Here is a 20,551-nt window from a genome sequence, read left to right on the forward strand (position 1 = left end):
ATGCATCTATCAGCAAGACTTGGGTTCAAATCTCACTGGGTTCACTGAGCCCCCATGTCCTGCTATACAGGCTCTTCCATTTATTTATGTATATGATCACAGTTGTTCTCCCCACAACAAAGCTTCCTCACACATAGTAAAGCTATGACAAAGGCTACATAGTAAAGCAGAATGGGGCCGGGCATGGTGGCTCATGCCTGTAATCCCAGCACTTTGGGAGGCCAAGGTGGGTGGATCACTTGAGGTCAGGAGTTCAAGGCCAGCCTGACCAACATGGTGAAACCCGGTCTCTACTAAAAATACACAGTTAGCTGGGCGTGGTGGTGCACACCTATAATCCCAGCTACTTGGGAGGCTGAGGCAGGAGAATCGCTTGAACCTGGGAGGCGGAGTTTGCAGTGAGCCAAGATGGTGCCACTGCACTCCAGCCTGGACAACAAAAGTGAAACTCCATCTCAAAAAAAAAAAAAAAAAAAGCCAAATGGAATGAAACTTGCAGACAATTTAAAATTTAGGATTTACCCTTTTCTTGTCTCCCTCTTCCTTCTCACTTCCCTATCCCTCCCGATAGTTAGTTTAAAAGCAGAATCATTTGAATGACTGAGTGCTTGCAAGTAGACTTTTCTCTTTTTGCCCTCGGCCAGCTTGATGGTACTCAAACTCTCAATGGGTGCAGGAATCACTGCACTGGGTCCCATCCATACACACTGTGTACTGTATTGAAGCCACATCTTAAGGGTTTTTCAAGCATCTTGGACTCTATGGTTTTCCACCTGCAGTGCTCACTTTAGAATCTGAGCATCATGAAAGGGGAAACTCCACTGCATGCCCAAAGTTCTGGAATCCAGGAGTTTGTTCATTCAACACATCTGCGTTATTAGTACCTGCGACTGGAGCTGAAGACACAGAGAGGACCAAAACATGGGTCCTGGCATGGAAGAAATCGAAAGTCCTCCCTAAACCCCGGCTGGGCTCACTTCATCTCATTTAATGCTCTGAGCAGGTCCGGGAGGGAGGACTGATTAGAAAGGAGCCACGCCCTGTCCTTGGTCACCTTACCCCTGAAGAGCGTCGATGAGATTCAAACCCAAACTTTTCTGACCCCAAACGCAGGCTATTTTGACCCTTTCTGCTCGTGCACATTAAAAGCTAAAATACCAAAGAGAAAGTGAAAAGGGCTCAAAAAGAGTTCAGGGGCTGAGGGCTTTTAGCTCCTGCTCTGTGGATCAGGGAGGAGGTGATATTTGAGCTAGGCCTTGACGAACATGCAAAAGTAGTCATTTCCCACGGGAAAAGGCGTGCCTAGTGGCAGCAGCAGGGGACACTGGGCTCTGTCTGCCCAGCCTCCATTCCCCTTTTTGCTTGGACCCCAGAATCCTAATCCTTTGGGGATCTGCCTCCCTTCCATTCTCAGCCCATGTGGTTTGTGTGGGGTCGACCCCAACCCTGACCACCAGGGATTATTTCCGTGGGTTTTGAGGGTGGGCACATGATTCTACCTGAGCCAAGGACACTTAGTCCCATGACTCTTTGGGGCTGCCGGGAAGAGATTTTGCTCCACCAGAGACACTCAAAGGATAGGACATGCTCTTGGGGCTGCTGGCAGCCACCTGGATACCATGTGGGAAGCAAGCCTGCTTTAGAATGAAACTGTGAGAAAGGAGAGCCAGACAGAGAGGCAAGGAGGTGAGGCCCAGGAGCTGATGACACAGTTGGAGCTCCTAGATCCAGCCATGCCTGCGACCAGCCCATTCCTTGGGTATGTGTGACACAAGCCAATAAATGCCCTTCTTTGCAGAAGCCAGTTGAATGGGACTTCTAGCCCTGGATCAATAGAGTGAGCAGAGTGGAGGGCTGGGAATACTGGTCTGAGAGGAGGCAGCAGCTGAGACTACATGGGTCATTGCTATTCAGCTGGGACTGCAGAAATCAAAATTATTTTTTAACCTCTTATTTATCACCTCTTATTGAACGTAATTTACAGAGGGGTTGGTCAGAAGCCAGGATAATAGAATTGTATGTGCCTTAGTAGATCTACTGTGGCTCATATTCTCATTTTGACAAGGAAACTGGGGCTCAAAGAGTCAAAGGATGTTACCCAACGTGTTGCAGACAGCAAGTCACCCTACTGAGAGCAGGATGCTAGAGAACAGCCCCGGGATAAGCCAGCTGGGATGTAGGGAGTGGGGGAGGACCTAGATATTGGGCTGAGAAGGAAGTAGTGGGGAAGGCACCTGGCAAGATGCCTGGGCCGGGCAGGCGGCATGGATGGCCAGCCTCAGCGTCAGAAGGAGCAAGGTTCAGATCCTGGCTCTGCTGTTTTACTAGCGGAGCAATCTTGAAGCCACTTCCTGTCTATGCCTCAATGCAATTGTTTATAAAATGTGGGCTCAGTCCTTCGTTTAACTACAGTTTCTTGAGCTCTGTGATTACCACTTCCCGAAATGGTCTCTGAACAAGACAAACAAGGTCCTGGTACTTCAGGTGACATTTCTGGTAAGGAAAGTCAAGAAGCATGGCATTTGTTCCTCATCCACCTTGCTGTATCATAACGTAGGCTTCCTGGAGGCAGGGATATTTGTCCGTTTTGTCACGGCCTAGCTTAGCACCAAGCACATAGTAGGCCTACAATAAATGTGTCTTGAATAAATACAAGTCAACAAATAAAGTAATGGTAAGTACTACAGAGTAAGTGGAACGCAGGATGCAATAGGGGGTAATGTGGGATAATTTAGATTGTCTGGTCAGAGAAGCCTCCTCTTTGGGGGCAGTACTTGGGCTGAGACCTGAATGATGAGGAAGCAGCCGTGCAAATAGCTGGGGAAATGCATGCAGTGCGTGCAAAGGCCCTGAGCTAGAAAAAAGAACGGAAAGAAAGCTCATGTCGCTGGAGTGGGAGTGAGAGAGGAAAGCATGACATAAAATGGCATGGAAGCAGGGCGGGCTCAGATTACTGCAGACCATAACAAGGAGTTTGAACTTGATTCTAACCACAGTGGCAGTCACTGGGGAGTACTGGGCAGGGGGGTGACATGCTCTGACATGTGCCTACTGTGTGCTAGATGGATTTCAGCAGGAAAGACCATAATGTATGTCACCCACAGCGTCTAGCACATAATAGGTGCTCAGTGTGCAAGATATCCGTCACTGCCCCAATGCCACATCCACACGGTTTGCCAACATCCAATCCAGGCCAAGAATCACGTTCTTATCCTGGGTTCAGCCTCCCTCCAGCTACCCTGTATACTGGGACAGTCCCAGTGAAGCCAACAGACTAAGCTTTGGGGAACATCCTCCTGTCTCCTTTTGGTTACGGTAACAACCCAGGAGAGACTATGGAGAGGCCGGGGGCGAAGGCGGGAGCGGGGCCTTCTGTTAAATGTTGAGTTGCTCCCAACATACTTTTCAGACATTCGTTCGCTTTGCCCAGTCTCCTCCGTAAGAGACATGCTTTCGGATGTGTTTTGAAAAATATTCCATATGCTAATGGAATGTCACCATCTGCCAAAGAAGGCAGAGCTGTTTTTAAAGGAAAAACTATTACAGAAATGAGGTATTCACAGAGGGGCACTAAAGAGCCCAAACGTCGCTGACCTGAGTCTGACCTGGGCTGCCTCGTGTTACCAACATGAAAAGGGAGTGAGAAAATCTGAGGCCAATTAACTTCTCTCCCTCTCTCTTTTTCTCCCCCTTGCCCACCTCTCTTTCTCTCTCTCTCTCTCTCTCTTTTTCCCCCCTCTTCTTGGAGACATGATGAAATTTCCTGAAACAAAAACTCGCAGCCCGTTCAATAAAATGCTTTCGCCTTTGGTGGAAAAAGCCCGATGGTCCCTTTTATCTCTTCATTCCTGAGGCACAGACCTGGCCCCCGTCTGTTTGTGCAGATGGGCTGCAGGGAGCGTTCCCAAGGACAAGCCAGGCAAGGGCCGGAGTGGAGAAGCTATTCCCGGGCGCCTGTTTGTTATTGCTGCCAGAGCCCTGGCCGTTAGGAGAGTGTGGTGCTGTCTTGGAAGAAGTGTGAAGCAGGATTAGGTGTCCTGCGGTGTGATTAGTGGACAGGCATTGTTCCCCAGGAGGCCCAGGCAGTTTGGAGGCAAGTGTTTGCAAAAGAGAGTTTCCAAGTCCTGAGAGCGTCCACAGGCCCTGCAAAGACTGCTGGGTATCACGCTCCTGCCTCTGCCGCTGCTCCTTCCCACCTTTGTCACAGGCTTGTCCTCCCGTGCCCCTTTCCTAAATGCAGATGTTCCTCTGGGCTCTTTCTTCTGAAACCACCACTTGTCTCCTTCTCTTCTAGGCAGCCCAGGGGCTCCACTCAAACCTCTCTGGGGCCCCTCCAATGTCCACATCCAAATGCATCCCCCTTCCACCCCCTGGATCAACCCCAATTCCCTCATCTGGGAGACTGGACACCCCTCCAGCCCATTGCCCACTCCAGAAATCCCCACCTCAAGGCCTTGGCGTGTCCACGCCCGCAGCCTAGAACATCATCCTGTCCCGGCTCAGTGCATGACCAGCGCCTGCTTATTGAGATCTTGGATCCAATGTCCCCCAGGCCACACCTAACCACTGCCCAGTGTAACCTCTTCACGGCAATCAACACTATCTGAATTTATCTTGTAAATGCATGTCTGTGGACACTACAGCAATCACTGCGCACTGTTTCTTTCTTCTAGAATGGAAGCTTCCTGAGAGCAGGGACCTTGTGTCTTCTTCCATTATAGCCCCATCTAGTGGCACCCAGGAGACACGCACTGAATATGAATGCTGTTGTCAGCGCCTCCAGCTCCCTCCACACTAAGCCCCGTGGCTCCCAACACCCTCTCTCACCTCCTCATGTTCCCTATTCTGGACCTTAACATCTCTCTCCTGAATCTTAACTCTAGCTTTCTAATTGGTCACTCCTGAGCCTAAAACCAGCCAGTGGCTGCCCCTGCCCCCAGGATGGAGCCCCCACCCCTCACAATGGCCCACAGGGCCGGCCACAGTCGGGTCCCCCTGCACCTGTCCGGCCCCTTGCACTCCATCACACTTTGTGCACTGTTGAAGACACACCAAGAACATATGCCAGGGACATATCAGTGGAGGGGAGAAGAGAAGGGCAGAGGGTCTGTGGGTGCCAAGGGACCACACAGTCTGAGCCTGGCTCTTCAGAGAGACTCTGCGGGCATCCAGGGGCCTACGGAGCATGAAGAGGGAGATGCTAGGGCAGCGTGCTAAGAGGCCAGCTGTGGCCCCCAAGGCAGACCAGAATCAACACTAAGTTCAGCTGCTCACAAAGACAGATCCAAGCCTCAGTATCTTCAACCATAAAACGGTAAGAACATAAACCATGCAGGGCTACTGGAAGGATGAGAGTACACAAAGCCCTCACCAGCAGCCTGGCACCCACGAATCTTTATTTTTTATTCACTCACTTATCTTCGTTCTTGCTGTAGTTGGCATGATCCAACCTCTTCCCCACCATCACCCACCACCTATACACACCCTGAAGGCATGAAATTCTCCCATCCCCTCTGGAGACAACACAATTCACTGAGGACAGTGACATGTTTAGGCCTCATTCTCTTCCCAGAAATACTAGCTGGGGATATGATAGGTTGGCTACCTTTATAATTATTTGTAATAATAAAACTAACAAATATAACTCAGTATAAACCTATTCACTGGCCCATCTCCATTTCTTCCACCCACTGAACAAACCAGGCCCTGATTACAAACTCAAGTCCTCATTGGGACCAGTCCTCAGGGCAGACGGTCAGCTCCTGTATTTCCCCTCAAGAGGTCCAGACAGGCTTCAGGTTTGCCTGAGCACGTTTATTTGACAGCACGACACCCCAGATTCCACTAACTCCTGTCCCTTCCTCCCCTCTGAGCATTCTGTTCCCTTTGTTTAAATGTCTAAGTTGAAGCTACAAGGCACTGTGCTAGGCACTTTAGAGATGTCATTTCATCCCCATAGTAATCTTAAAACACTGTCTCTGCTTCCCAGCTGAGGAGTTTGGGTTCAGGATAATAAATGCCCTTGCCCGTGGGGCCTGCTGCCAATTAGGTGGCAGGGCTCCAATCCTGAGCTAGGTCTCTGGGCCCCAAAGCCCAGGCTCTTTCCTCTCTGCCATTCGGTAGAGAAGTGGCCCCCACAGGATGGTCTCGATGGTGTTCTAAGAACATCCCTCCCACTGGGCGTGATGGCTCAAGCCTGTACTCTCGGCAATTTGGGAGGCTGAGGCAGGAGGATCCCTTGAGTCCTACAGTTCGAGGCTGCAGTGAGCTATGACTGCACCACTGCACTCCAACCTGGGCAACAGAGCTAGATGCTTAAAAAAATAATCCTTCCCAATCCCGTGTTGGTGGTATTTGGAAGTACAAACACAGCCTGCGAGAAATGGCGAAGTCCACTGGATCTGAAGGTGGTGGTGAAGGGTAGAGACAGCTTAAGTTGTACACACTGAGATCTCACCAGAACATCAGGTTTAAGCTGTTCCTAAATCTGTCCCCACTCAAGTCTTTGGCCTTGTAATTTCCAAGTTCTCCCAGGCCAGCCCAGTAATAACTCACATACTCTGAGCAATAAAATCAAACAATTCCTAGAGAAAGGATAAGCAGATGACCACAAAGCTGAAAATAATGTACAATCTCATTTAGAGGATTCTACTTTCCAGTTTACCTGGCACGCACTAAGAAAAAGTTACTTATGACCTGCCCTACAAATCTTTCACGTGGCTACACCTAACCAATATAATTTTTAAATTACTGAATTAGTGCATTTGGTGTATGGGGTCCGTCGTCCTATCTGTGGGCAGGTAAACACCTTGAGATGGCCATATACTCAGTCATCCCACAGATGCTGAGTGAGTGCCTACAAAGTGTTGGATTCAGCTCTGTGCAACGAGCCAGCAGGAGCCCCAATATCTTAGCACTACAAGACAAGCTCCCAGAGTCTTCCCCAGCTGGAATAGCAAGCTGTGTACAGAAAAGAGGGTATCTATTGAAGGACATGAAAGAAACTGGTTAACCATCATTTGAGGGACTGGGGGTTAAGGGGGAGAGGAAAAATTACTTTTTACTCTTATCTTTTTGTGATTTGTAAATTGGTTCTCTTAACCACATGCATGACACATTTGAAAAACGTTTTCTACAAGAAAAATGGGTGGGAACAATTACATAGAAATACTCTAATCTCATGCAAAAAGTCCGCATTACCAACTGGGTTGACTAATGGGGGAAGTTTAGCCTAGCTATCAAAAAACTCAGCTTCTACTCAGTCCTACTGAACAGAACTTCTAAGTAGAATCCTACAGATACTAACTCGACTTTTTCTGCTTCAATACTCTACCAGTGACACACTTGCACACACAAAACTATTCATTTCTGATGCTATGGTGGAGAGGGCTGCGAAACTGCCCCTCACACCTCCATGGCCCTTCTTCAAGAAGGGGAGGATCCACTCACACCTGAAAGCCACTTGGGATGTCTCAGAGGCCATTTTCATGTTGACAGTAACTTGTGAAGCAATTAATTATGTGTGGGAAGCAGATTTGCAGGGGAAGAGTTCTTAGCTAGCCCTCAGCTAACTCCTGAGGTTCAAGCTAGCTTTCGGCAAAAGCCCAAGACAAGGAATCATATCATCTACTACAACATTCTCACACGCCAAAACCAGTTTGCCTTCAAACTCATTTTACAGAACAGATGATTCTAAAAATCTATAAATTTTAATTGTATGTCACTGAATTCCTAATAGCACTTAACAGTTTCTTTGAAAAATTTCTTAACAGAACGTCAGAGTATTGCAACACTTTATTAAGAGTATTGGCTTTGAATCAGTAGCTGAAGTAACAATTGCATGAAGCCAGATTAGGTGCACTGCGTAATACCCATACTTGATTTATTGACATTACTTAGCAATTTATTGGACAAAAGTCAAACTTTTTTGTTTTTTATTAAGCACATTCCACAGTACAAAGCTGTCATGAATAATATCTGTACAATTTAACAGTTTCAATAGCTGTTCAGACACAAATTTATTTCAAACAGATAATTGGCAAACATAATTAATTACAAGTTAGAATTAGACTATCCCAGTGCTTTAAAACATTAATATAGCAGTAATTTACATTTGCTCAATTATGGTTAGCAAAATAAAGTCCAGAGTATGGCTGGGAATTACTATTATAATCCCAGAAAGTCAGAACTCCTTGGGTGCCAAAGTCCCCTGCTATAATTTAGTAGGCACAGTTCAAAGGTTGTGTGCATATTCAAAGGCCATGATCTCCCAAGGAACAAGGGGAACTTCTATATTAAACATGCAAAAACAACAAAAAATCCATTCATTCATTCCGAATTGCCTCCTCCCCTGCCCCCTCCCTTCCCCCTGGGCTTTCCTAACCAGTTTGATATTGAAGCTGTAAGATGAAAAGTGGTTAAAGCTAAATCACTTTCACAACCACCATCAAGCTTACAACATCCACCTTATGAATGGAGGTTTATTGTTTACACTTTGAGACTCAACCTCTCAAAAACATAAATTAATTTAGTAACATGGGAAGGAAGGATTTTATTTTTAAAAGAAAAACTAAAAAAGCAAAGCCAACTCAATAAACAAATCACATACACACACATTGATCCCCACACCGTTCTCAATGCAAAGGACAAATCAGAGCCCAGGGGCCTTCCCTTTAGTAGTAGAGTGTGCTTCCACGGGAAGAGGTTTACTTTATAGGAGGCTGTTTATTGGTCCTTTAAAATGTTATTGACATTCCTTGATCTTTGGAAACAATGGCGAAGGGCAAATCAAACCTAATATTGAATAAGGGAGAAGGAGTGCCAATTGGATGCCAACGTCCTTTCCATGCACTGTCAGGGCAACAGTGCCATTTACACATTTGGGCTGTGTAGTCAGGAGGACTTGGGAGCTTTGAGAACCTGCTGGGGCCACAGCAGCAGCTGACACCAGAGATGACTGGGGTGGCATTCATGGGCTTGAGGCTTCACTCCACTTCAGAGCACCCACCCCTCAGCATGGGCCTCTGAACCAGCCTGACCTGCCCTGCAGGCTCCAACACACAAGCAGGCCCTGCCAGAACCTTGGCAAGGCCAGGATGCATGAATTCCAGAGCCAAGACAGCCCGTCAACAGGGCCTTCTTATTTCCCCTTCCCAGGGCCATGACTGCACAGAATAATGATTTTTGACAGCGAAGCCAAATGAATACTATGGGAGGTGACCACTTGTACTCAGGAGTACTTATGAGAAAAAGAATAAGAACAAAAAATGTTTAAGGTACCTCTCTATTGTATAATATATACTCCACAACAAATAAAACATTTTTGTGTTAAACCTTAGAAATTACATTTTAAAACAAGATTCTCATTAAAAACACACACAAACCACACACACGCAATGACAACAAAATAAAAACACTGTATGAATACTGCAGGAAGGGTTCTAGGTAATCCACATCAACCCAGGTATCAGGTTCTTGAGCCCAGCCCATGGCTAAGTGCGAACACACTCTGTATTAGTGTCTCAAGCACAGGGGGCCCTGACTCCGGCAACTTTGAGGTTAAACTGTTATGTACATTATATCTACATGCGAATACAGTATTTTAAATTAGGAGGCAAGCACACGTATAAAGGTGTTACTCTACCAAATATCAGGAGATGGTTGGGGGACAGAGAACAGTTAATAAAAGAAAGAGCTATATTACCTGTGGTAGATAATATAACTGACTTATAGTTCTTTAAATTAAAAGAAATTGGTACAGAAAGGAAGTATAATCCCAAAAATATTACTAAAACAATCCAGAGAAATTTTTCCATTGTCCAACATGTTCCTAATACAACAAGTCAGAATTCATAATGACTTGGACGGTCAAAAGGAGAATGCTAACTTTTGAAAATGAAAGCCCTGGACATTCTGGGTAGGTGTTTGGCACCCAAAATTTCACTGAAGAAGAATGCTGTTTCTTAATATCAAACCAAAGTGCAAAGCAATATAAATTAGAAGCCAAGTCTTCTCTTGACGGTCGATTTACTTCTGTAAAACAGATTCTATGTTCCTTTTCTATGAACAATTTACATTTGAAACATTAGATTTTTTCACTGATGAGGGAAGGAAACTGGATTCTGTTCTACTTGAAGCCGGGGAAGCTAAGGTCTCCTTCTCAAAGGAGAGCCGGAATCAGAGGTGAGAAATGTCGGTACTTGAAGAGTTAGGCTGCTTTGCATCTACCCAGCGTCTAGAACCAATTCCAGCTTCATAACTCAGCTGTGAAGGAACTCCCTTAGGCATTTGGTAGCCACGTAGCCAGTAGTTCAAGACTAGAAAACCCTGAGGAAAGAAAAACAGAAACAAAGGGAGTGTGGGTGAATATTCTGTTTAGATGACGATATACACACTCCACTCCATCCCCCTGCACACATCTACATGCATAACTTATTAGCATTAACAACAGAAGCTGCAAGTTGTTTTGAGTGTACTACATACCAGGTATCACATTTATTTCAACCTCACAACAATCCTATGAGGAAGAAACTATTATGACACCTGCTTCACAAATAAGAGAACTAAGGCTCAGAAAGGCTAAGTGTTTGGTTCAAAGAGTCAACAAGTGACAGAGAGGGGATTCAAGGAGAGGGCTGACCCTATAACCTATCACTCTCTCAGTACTGCTCTGAAAAAGTACACATATAACAAAAGATGCTTCACATTCCATTTTATATTTAGCATAATCTTTTATGACATTCAGAACCTACAAGAGGCCAGTCTCACATCCTCACGAGAGCCCTCATCGATCACAAGAAAACAAAAATATGCAAAAATTAGCCTTTCTAAAATAGAATGCTAGTAATCAGAAATTACTTCCTTTTTAATAAGTAAATCATTGGTAAAACAACAACAGTATGGGGGAAAGGCCACTGAATGTTCCATAATTTTTTGACTATGGCTTTGAGTCAGAAACACATTTTAATCACAATTTCTACATTCATCATGTATGTAAATATGTACACACACACACACACATACAAAAACAATATTCATGAGAATACTGATATTCACAATATTTATCATTTTTACATACAATGCAGGCTGACATTTTCTATTCTAAATCAAAATAAAGTCAAAACCCACTCAGACACTGTCACAATAAGTGATGCACTAAACCACTGGCCTAGAAAGTCTAAAGTCACCTTAGGTGGCAAAAAAAAAAAAAAAGCAAGAGAGACTTTTTAAAGCTTGAATGCTTTTTTTAAAAGGTGATTTTCCCAGAAAGTTGTCAACTTACACAAAGATCAAGAATCTTAAGTCTTCTCAATGAATTTAGGATTCAATTTCATTTGCTACTGTTTTCCCATTAAGGATATTTAAGGGAACCTGAATTATTTCAAAAACATTAATGCCCCAGGACCAGAAGTGGACACTCAAATGCTGCTGAGGGGAGCATAAACTGACTGAACTCTTCTGGAGGGCAAAATGACCTAGGGCACATGTACCCTAGAACTTAAAGTATAATTAAAAAAAAAAAAGTCTTCAAACATGATACCTTTTAACCCAGACCCTCCAGACATTTCCAGAATCCCATCCAAAGATGATAAAGGGTTGGACAAATATTAGGTTAAAAGAATGATCATAGCATTGTTTTTTATAATCACTAAAAACTGGGGGTTGGGGAGGATAAATATGTAACAACAGAGCATATCCAAACAATCTAATATAATTTGGCAATTAGGAATAATTTGGACAAATACATTACTAACATGCAAGCATTTCACAATAAAGAAGAAAAACACATTTGAAAATGTACAGTTATAAAGCATCATTTTAAAAAGCCTGAAAGGATCTATAAAAAGGAGTTAGTGGTAAACCACGAGCAGGAGTTTACTTTCTTCTTTTGGCTTATCTACTTTTTCAAATTTCCTAATAACGATCTTATATTGTCTTGTAGTAAGAAAAAACAATAAATTTTGAGCTACTGAATATATAATACAACATACAGCTCTTAGATGTTACTAATTTTTTTAAAAACGACTCCGCAGATAGATCTACTGCTGCATTTGCTGACATGGAGAGACTCTCACCTGATATTTTACGGGTGAGTATTTTACTGCAAGGTTAAATCATCATTAGGGTAGTGTTTCTTATTATGCATAAATCTTATGGTATCACATGGCTATAATTTTTTTCATGTTACAATAAATGAAAAGCATTTGGGGCCGCACGTGGTGGCTCACTCCTTTATTCCCAGCACTTCAGGAGTCTGAGGCGGGCAGATCAATTGAGGTCAGGAGTTCGAGACCAGCCTGGCCAACATGGTGAAACCCCATCTCCATTAAAAATACAAAAATCAGCTGGGTATCTCATGGCACATGCCTGTAGCCCCAGCTACTTGCAAGGCTGAGGCAAGAGGATCACCCAAGCCTGGGAGGCGGAGGTTGCAGTGAGCCAAAATTGCACCACTGCACTCCAGCCTGGGTGACAGAGCAAGACACTGTCTCAAAAGGAAAAAAAAAAAATTAGAAAACAGCAGTAAAATCTATAAAGTTGACTGTCAATGTTGTTAAAAGTAATAAAATTGAAGAGACAAACACATTTGTGGTCTCACTGCTTGTGCTGGGATACAGGGAACCTCCAGCTTAAGCAGATAAGATTTTTCCATTGACTTATAACTGATCACAACTAGGCAGTTGTTCTGAGGTTTCCAAAAAAGGTAGGTAGGAGGGGGGCCTGGAGGAAGTAACACAAGTTTCCTTTCTACCACAGCCAATAAGAAACAGCATTGGTGATCACTGCTTCATCTCTCAACCAAAGGAATCTTGTTCAGGGCACTTTTAGGTAATATACAGATGTCGTCAGTTCATCTATTGTAATACACCGGAAAAAGAAAACCATAATATGGATGTCTTGAATTTTGCCATATGCCTCTTTAAGCAGTTTTTACTTGGGTCCATTCCTCCTTCCCTATATTTTCTTAGGCTTACTGGGAGGGGAGGTCGGGGGGAGGAGCAATCACTCAAGAGATCCTTGTCTCCTTCCTCTGTAATTCCTATTTTAAAGCTCCATTCAATAATTATAGTAATTCTGCCACGTGGATTTTTCAACTGACTTATGAAGCATCTCTCCAGAAAGAAAGCAGCAGGGCAGATTATGATCAGGAACAGTCTGAACACACTTGAGACCCATAATAGCAAATAGGTAAGTGGCTTACAGGTCACTCCTGCAAGGCAGACATAACCAACCACAACCAGTCCTTTGGGGTCCATGTGGGGTCCCAGAATCCTTCCAAAGGCAACACTCCCACCAGTCACTACTGACCAAACTGAGTTGGCATGAAGAAAACACTTATTTGCCATTCCTGATGTAGACCCTTGGTTTACCGCTAATAGATGGAGCAGGGGCAAGACCAGAAGTCAGCCAACTTTTTCTGAAAGGGCCATATGGTAAATATTTCAGATGTTGTAGGCCATAAGGTCTCTGTTGCAACTACTAAGCTCTGCCACTGAAGCACAAAAACAGCCACAGACAATACATAAAGGAATGAGCATGGCTGTGTAGCAGAAATCTTTATTTATGAACACTGCAATTTAAATTTCATTTAATTACTGCATGTCATGAAAAAAATTCTCCTTTTAATTTTTTTAAGCATTTAAAAATGTAAAAACTATTCTTAGCCTGTGGAGACAGGAAAAAAAAAAAACTTAATGGATAAGCAGAGACTAATTAAAAAAAAAAGGGGGGAGTGAGTTAATTTTGGCCCCTGGTTATATATAGTTTCTTGACATCTAGGTAAGACAAACTTCCTGGTGGAGTTCTATTTATTGGATCTTGGAATCTTGATGAAAGAGTATCTGAAAAGATGGTAACTTAGTGAATAGGTACCAAGGGTTCTCAATCTCTCCATCAAAAAAATTCCTAATTCTGCACATGGACTTTCTTATACTTTTGAAATTCAATGAACAGGAAAATATGTAATGATAAAAGACCACTAGGAATTAAGTAACGATTTTAAATAAATACAAATTTTATTAATCACAACAGTCTTTATATACATATATCCATAGTAGTATGTTTATGTGTAAACATTTATTCAATCTACAAAGTTTAATGTGTATAGAATTCACTGGCCCTCAGCAGAACACACAGAGTTGTCAATACTGTTCCTAAGTCATCAGTTCCTAGGACACAGCCAAGTAAGACTTCTCATCTTCCAGACTGAACACCCTTAGTAATAATCAAAACATTCTGTCATCAATGGTTATAATGACTTTCGGTGTCCTCTAACCAGAGGAAAGGACTTTGCTTCTCAGCGTATCTGTTGTGTTTCATGGAAGCAGAATAGGTTTTAGGGGTCTCTCAACAGATACTCTTCTCTGATTCATCCTTGAGGGAAGGATGGTGGTGGGCGGATTGTGGTAGTGGGGAAGAGAGGGATTTTGAATGTTTTGTCAGATGGTGATTTTTTTTTTTTTAATAAAAGAACTGAAGGAGAGGAAAGAAAGAGAAAAAGAAGATTCTTGTACCCCAAAATAAAATTCAAGACATTTTACTGGTGTTAAATTGATTATGACCTAAGAAATCATTTAGGAACAGTTTTTAAAAACAGGAACCATGTTCATCATCTGCCAAGATGAAAACCCACGCAATAGGCAGGATTCCAACTCAAGCCTTGTATGGATGTGACTATAAAGATCCAGTCTTACACTTGAACTCTGCAAAAGTTGACACGTCTAAGAGAGACCTTGGTTCACACATCACCAAGGAACCCAAATCACAAAATTTCCCCAAAGGGAAGGTGAATTCAATCAGCAAAATTGGAAAGGGAGAGGATAGTACTCACCTGAAACGGGTGAAAGTGCAGACTGTTATCTAGAGATGTAAGTGTATGTTCTGGAGGGAGAACGGGTCTCATTCTGGGCACTGGGAGGCACATTTAAGAAATCCCAAATCAAAATAGTGTCATCATGGGAGCTGCTGATGATCTGAAACTCATCAAACTGGAGCCGAAACACACGTCCAGAATGTTCCTATGAAATACAAAAACTTCATGAATAAAATGAGATCTTTACAGCCCCTGATATCTCACAATGAGAAACTGGGCAGAAGATGAAAATGCAGCCACTTAAACAGACTTCCTAAACGACTATACAGAGCTCACTGAACTATGTCCTTCATCCCAAGAACAAATGTTCTTCTTTCTTTTCCTGCTAGGCCTTTTCTTTCATTAAACTTTGTATCTTAGACTCTAGTCTACCAATATTTCAAAGATCGTCTCAAAAAGGGCCTTAGAAAAGTAAACAACAATACATAACACCCATTCTTGATACACTCTAAAAATCCACTGGAAAACCTAGAACCAGAAAGACAGTTTGTTTTAACATGACCAGGATCTACCTCAAATTGCTGCCAGCATCAAAATTCATGGTGAAATAATAATATAAGGGTTCCCATTAAAATCAAGAAGAAAGACAGTTCTGCATCTTCTAGTAAATGCAAGAAGTGAAGAAACAGAAATAAAACTACTAAAATCTTTTTTAAATCTACCAATATTTCCAAATGACTATCTCTTCAAAAATATAACAGTACTTATAATGTAGTGTATAAATTTATATATAGTATAAAAATGTGCTGTTATTAAAACATAACCACAAATAGCCATATTAAGAAATCTTCCAAACCTACAAGAAGGAAATATTGCTTGCCCTATGAGGAAACCAGTCCACCTACAAATCAGGAAGCCTGCCTTCATATCTTAAGCTGCATTATGTCTCCCCTTAGGAAAGTGCTCACAGTAATGTAAACATTAAATATTCTCTGGTTTTGGCTAAACAAAATGAAGAGTGAAATTCTCTGAAGGCATCTTGTGAGACACACAAGCGTTCCTGTGATACACCTAGACAGGACTATCTGCAAATGGTCATCCTCCAGCACAGGGAACCAATTCCCGTCTCAAGAGATCACATACCACCAATGTGCGCAAACACAATGTGCTTGCTGGGGCTCGAGGGTCAAGAGCAGCTTGCAAGTCCCAAACTTTAATTTTCCTAGAAAGGAAAATGAGATGTGATTAGTGGAAAAGTGAACAATTTATATGCTGTCAAACATTTCCTTGAAAAAAAGTAGTGCATCTGAACTGCCTATTTATAAAAGCTAATGGGGAACATGCTTATGTTTTTACAAATCATCAACCAATTACACCTGATTTTGGAAAAATTAAGAACCTACACATTCTCAGAATTGCTGAAATTTTAAAGAAATATTATTTTAAGGGAGATAAGAAAACAACTTCAGGTTATCTAAATTCAGTTCCGGACTTGATAACCTATGTCACCAAATTCATTCATCAGGGGACTCTCTAGGGCTGAGTAGGTGCTGCTGACAGAAGCTAGGGCTCTGTGTGAAATTCCAAGGATACCTTTCTCCAAATTAAGCAAATGCTGGAAGTTAGTAATAGGAGTACAAACAGACCAACTAACCCATTTGGGAAGTATATATAAGGTCATCGGGAAAGATTTACAGTTGCCATTTGCTCATTTAAAATGTAGTGAGGTGTTTTAAAGAGGGTTTGTTCAATTTACCAAAAAGGGAAAAAAAGGGAAAAGAAGAAACTTATTGTTGAACGAACACACACACACACAAAGAGCCTGGCTTAATTTAGGGATAAAGCAAAGAAGTCAATACCCCCACATCAAATATTGAAACCTAAGCTATTGCTGGAGTTGACAGCGATGATTCAAAGCTAAGTTTAGGAACCACAGTGACTCTCCCTCTGTGTGATTTGGGGTAAGATTTAGTTCTTCTTTCTGGGCCTGAGTGTCCTCACCTAAACAACAGGTATAATAATACCTGCCATCCACCATTACACAGAAACCTACCATAGGACCTGGTACATACAGAGTTGCTTAATATATAACATTTCTCTTTCTTCTTGATACAGTTATAGCAGTACATCTGAAAATCTGAAAGACATACCCATCATAGGCCCCACTGACAATCCTCTTGTTATCAAACCGGATGCATCGGACCAATTCTTCATGTCCCTCTAGGACTCTTAAACAGGCACCACATTCAATATCCCAGAGCCTTGAATGAAAAACAGACCTCTGTGAAACAATTTCCCACACATGATTCACACTATCCGTAAGTTTTTTATATCTGTTCCATACAGATACAATTTTTCGCTATCTTGGAGCTCTTTATTTCTATCTCACTTCCAGTACACACCACACATATAAAGCTGTATGTGTACATTTATACCATCTGTGTGTTTCCAAGCACTAACCTAGGAAGAAGCCTTACTTTTTATTCTATTTCCTTTTATATGATTTGAAACTGTTTTTAATCATGCGTCTGTATTACTATTTAAATAAAATCAACAAACAAGAAATTTCAATTCTATTTAATCCTTAGGCATTCTCTTGATGTCTGAGTGGATAAAAACCATGTAGACAAATGGTGTAGGAAAGACTCTTCTGGGGAGACAGGGATTGTAGGCAGTGAAGGAGAAAGAGCACAGATGAGACAAGGTGGGAAAGGAGATATCACGTACAGCCAGGGGGTTAAGCTTCCGCCCCAGGCACTTCTAGCACAGTGGAGTCCATGAGGACCACTGAGGTTAGAACTGGCGGACCAGCAGGGGAGGCGGCTGTCTCTTGATGAGGCTTGGGGATACCCCTTCCTTGATACTATATGCTGAATACTGGGATTGATGGTTTACAAGGTCAGAGTGGGAGACTTACTAGGTACACGCAGTGTTCTGGTGGAAATATAAACCCATTGACAACACCAAGTCTTTTTCTCTGCATATGATTTATGTAACAATTCTGGAGTTAGAGATCTTTTTTCCTATTATGACTGATTTTCTACAGTATTTGTAGAAAAAAAATCATAGCTAGTTAGCATGTACAAAATAAAGTGAGCAAATTAATTCTATAACTTTTTCTTAGCCTCTCTACCAGTAATTCCTATGATACATCCAAAGAATGTATTTTATTACAGCTGCCCTTAGCAAATCTTCTTAGTACCTGTGATGATAGCATCTCTAATCTGTGATCAAAGCCATTCAGTACTGCCACTATGACTCCAAAGTAGTTCCCTTCTATAAGCTGGAGAGTAATACACATTACTATCTTGTAAAACCTTGACAATTCCAATGAGGAAGTTAAGAACTGTTTATTGATGAAACATTAAGCAATACCACAAAGCATGACGAATATAAGACAATCAAGATTTAAGCTCTAAACTAACTTTATGGTATCTTAAAGCCTAAAGTGATAAAGCAAACTTAAATAGCTTTTTTGTTATTTACTTGCCTTAAAAAAAAGTTTTAATAATCTTAAACCCAATCTTTATTTTGACCAAACATTAGGCAATTATAAACGCCAAAGTTTAGTCACGTATGTAAAGCTTATGTAAAGCTTAGTCACTTATGTAAAGCTACTAGCATGTGTTTGCTTGCCTGCCTTTAAAAAACAAAAAATTTTTTTTAATAATCTTGAATCCTATCTTTATTTTGACCAAACATTAGTCAATTTGATTATAAACCAAAGTTAAGTCACTTATGTAATGCCACTAGAGTGTGTTGAGACAGTGGGGAAACGGCATGGGATAATTAAGTAGATATTGAAGGGATGTTCTTAATAAGATACAAAATGTCTAAGGTTAGTCAGATTTATTAGAAAGCAGGGAGGCCGAGTGCTGGGAAGGAAAAAGGGAGGTAAATGACCTGGCAGGAACAGATGCAGTCTTGGGAGAGGAAAATAAAGTACACTCCCATGTGTTAGGTAGGGAGGTGGGAGCTCACAGGTGAGGGAAATTGGAGCGAGCTGGGCTGCACTGCAGCACCCTAGCCTGTTCTGAAGTGCTCTGGTATTAAGTGATCCCAGGTGGAGCTGAGGTTAAAAAACTTTGTGTACTGGGGGAATCTTGGAAGAACACCCAGGGCACACACGGTTTTCCCACTTGAGTATACAGAACCAAATACATTTCTAAAAGTTACCTAAAGCTTTCTTATCTGAAACATCCCATTTACCCTGAGTTGTTTTGAGCATTAGAACTAGGAGATGAGTCAACAATGTGGCGAAAATCAGCCTGCTCTGTCAGCACACCAACTTCTACCCACCTAATGGTATTATCTGATGATCCACTAACAACCAGGCGATCCCTGTACTGGAGACAGGCAATGCCTCGCTTGTGCCCATTGAGAGTACGAACAAATTCACAGGTGCTCGTGCTCCAGACCTGTAAAACAAATTAACAGTATTTTAAAGAATGAACACAGGAAAGTCCTCCCACAATATACCTTTCTTAAAAAGACAGAGCTTCTGAGAATGACCCAAATATGTGATTATAAAATACGGTGTCCTCTAACTCAAAGTTGGAAGGCTGGGGGGCAGACTAGACAGCATAAAATTTTCTTGGCTGCTGAGTGATAACACTGGAATGAAACACGGAGGGAAGTGAAGTCTCCAGTCTTTGAGATCTTTACAAAGAGAACATCTCCTGGATGGTTCAAACGCTCATTTACCTGGAGGAAAGAGTTTGGGCCAGATTTTATGTTTTTACACCAGCTGACATTTCAAACCCCATGGAGCTAGTGTAATAAAAAAGCTTCCAGCTGGGTACGGTGGCTCACACCTAATCCTAGCACTTTGGGAGGCTGAGACAGGAGAATTGCTTGAGCTAAAGAGTTCAAGACCAGCCTGGGCAAAATAGTGAAACCCCATCTCTACAAAAAATAAAATTAGCTGGGCATGGCAGCATGCACCTGTGGTCCCAGCTACTCAGGGAGATGAGGTGAAAGGATCATTTGAGCCCAGCAGGTTGAGGCTGCAGTGAGCTGTGTTTGTGCCACTGCACTCCAGCCTGGGTGACAAAGCAAGACTTTGTCTCAAAAAAACAAACAAAAAGTCTCACCTTTCATATCATCCTCTTTTCCAGCATATTTTCTGGAACAGCTCCATTTGTTTTGACACATTACTTCTAATTGTATGTATGCAGAATAAATAATCCCCTCTTTTGTGGTATCTGACTTAGATGTTCATAGACAGCTAAACATATTATTAGACAAATAAGGAGACACACAGCAACCAGAGTGCCCTGAATTATCTTACCAGCTGCATTTGTAGCTGAATGGGATACATAAATAGATCTCCACAAGTAAAAGAATGGCACTGGACCCCTACCTCATACCTTAAACAAAAATTTAACTCAAAATGGATCAAGGACCTACACATAAGCACTGAAACTATACAAGTCTTGATAAATTGAACATCATCAAAATTAAAATCATTTGTGCATCAAAGGACACCATCAAAAAAGTGAAAAGACAACTCACAGAAAGGGAGAAAATATTTGCAAATCATGTATCTGATAAGGGACTTGTGTCCAGAATATATAAAGAACTTATAACTCAATAATAAAAAGGCAAATTACCAATTTTTAAAGTGGGCAAAAGATTTAAATAGACATTTCTCCAGAGAAGGTACACGAATGGCCAATAAGCATACAACAAGTTGTTTAGCATCATCAGTAACAAGGGAATGCAAAGCAAAACCACAGA

The 20,551-nt window shown here is 42.2% G+C and overlaps 1 protein-coding gene across 9 annotated transcripts in view; it reads right to left on the minus strand.

Annotated features, from left to right (window-relative positions):
• Positions 1-7,776: 7,776 nt before the first annotated feature.
• FBXW11 (F-box and WD repeat domain containing 11) overlaps positions 7,777-20,551 on the minus strand; it is a 147,538-nt gene continuing 134,763 nt past the window's right edge. For all 9 annotated transcript variants that reach the window (XM_004042989.4, XM_004042990.4, XM_019028228.3 and 6 more), the window contains 5 exons: positions 19,112-19,230; positions 16,963-17,073; positions 15,956-16,034; positions 14,831-15,017; positions 7,777-10,326 (listed from right to left, as the gene is read on the minus strand). In XM_004042989.4, the coding sequence (XP_004043037.1) occupies positions 14,856-15,017; positions 15,956-16,034; positions 16,963-17,073; positions 19,112-19,230 (471 nt within the window). In that variant the 3' untranslated portion in view covers positions 7,777-10,326; positions 14,831-14,855. The remainder of the gene's footprint in view (positions 10,327-14,830; positions 15,018-15,955; positions 16,035-16,962; positions 17,074-19,111; positions 19,231-20,551) is intronic.

This window comes from Gorilla gorilla, chromosome 4, assembly GCF_029281585.2.
Source record: "Gorilla gorilla gorilla isolate KB3781 chromosome 4, NHGRI_mGorGor1-v2.1_pri, whole genome shotgun sequence".
Classification (NCBI taxonomy): Eukaryota; Metazoa; Chordata; class Mammalia; order Primates; family Hominidae; genus Gorilla; species Gorilla gorilla.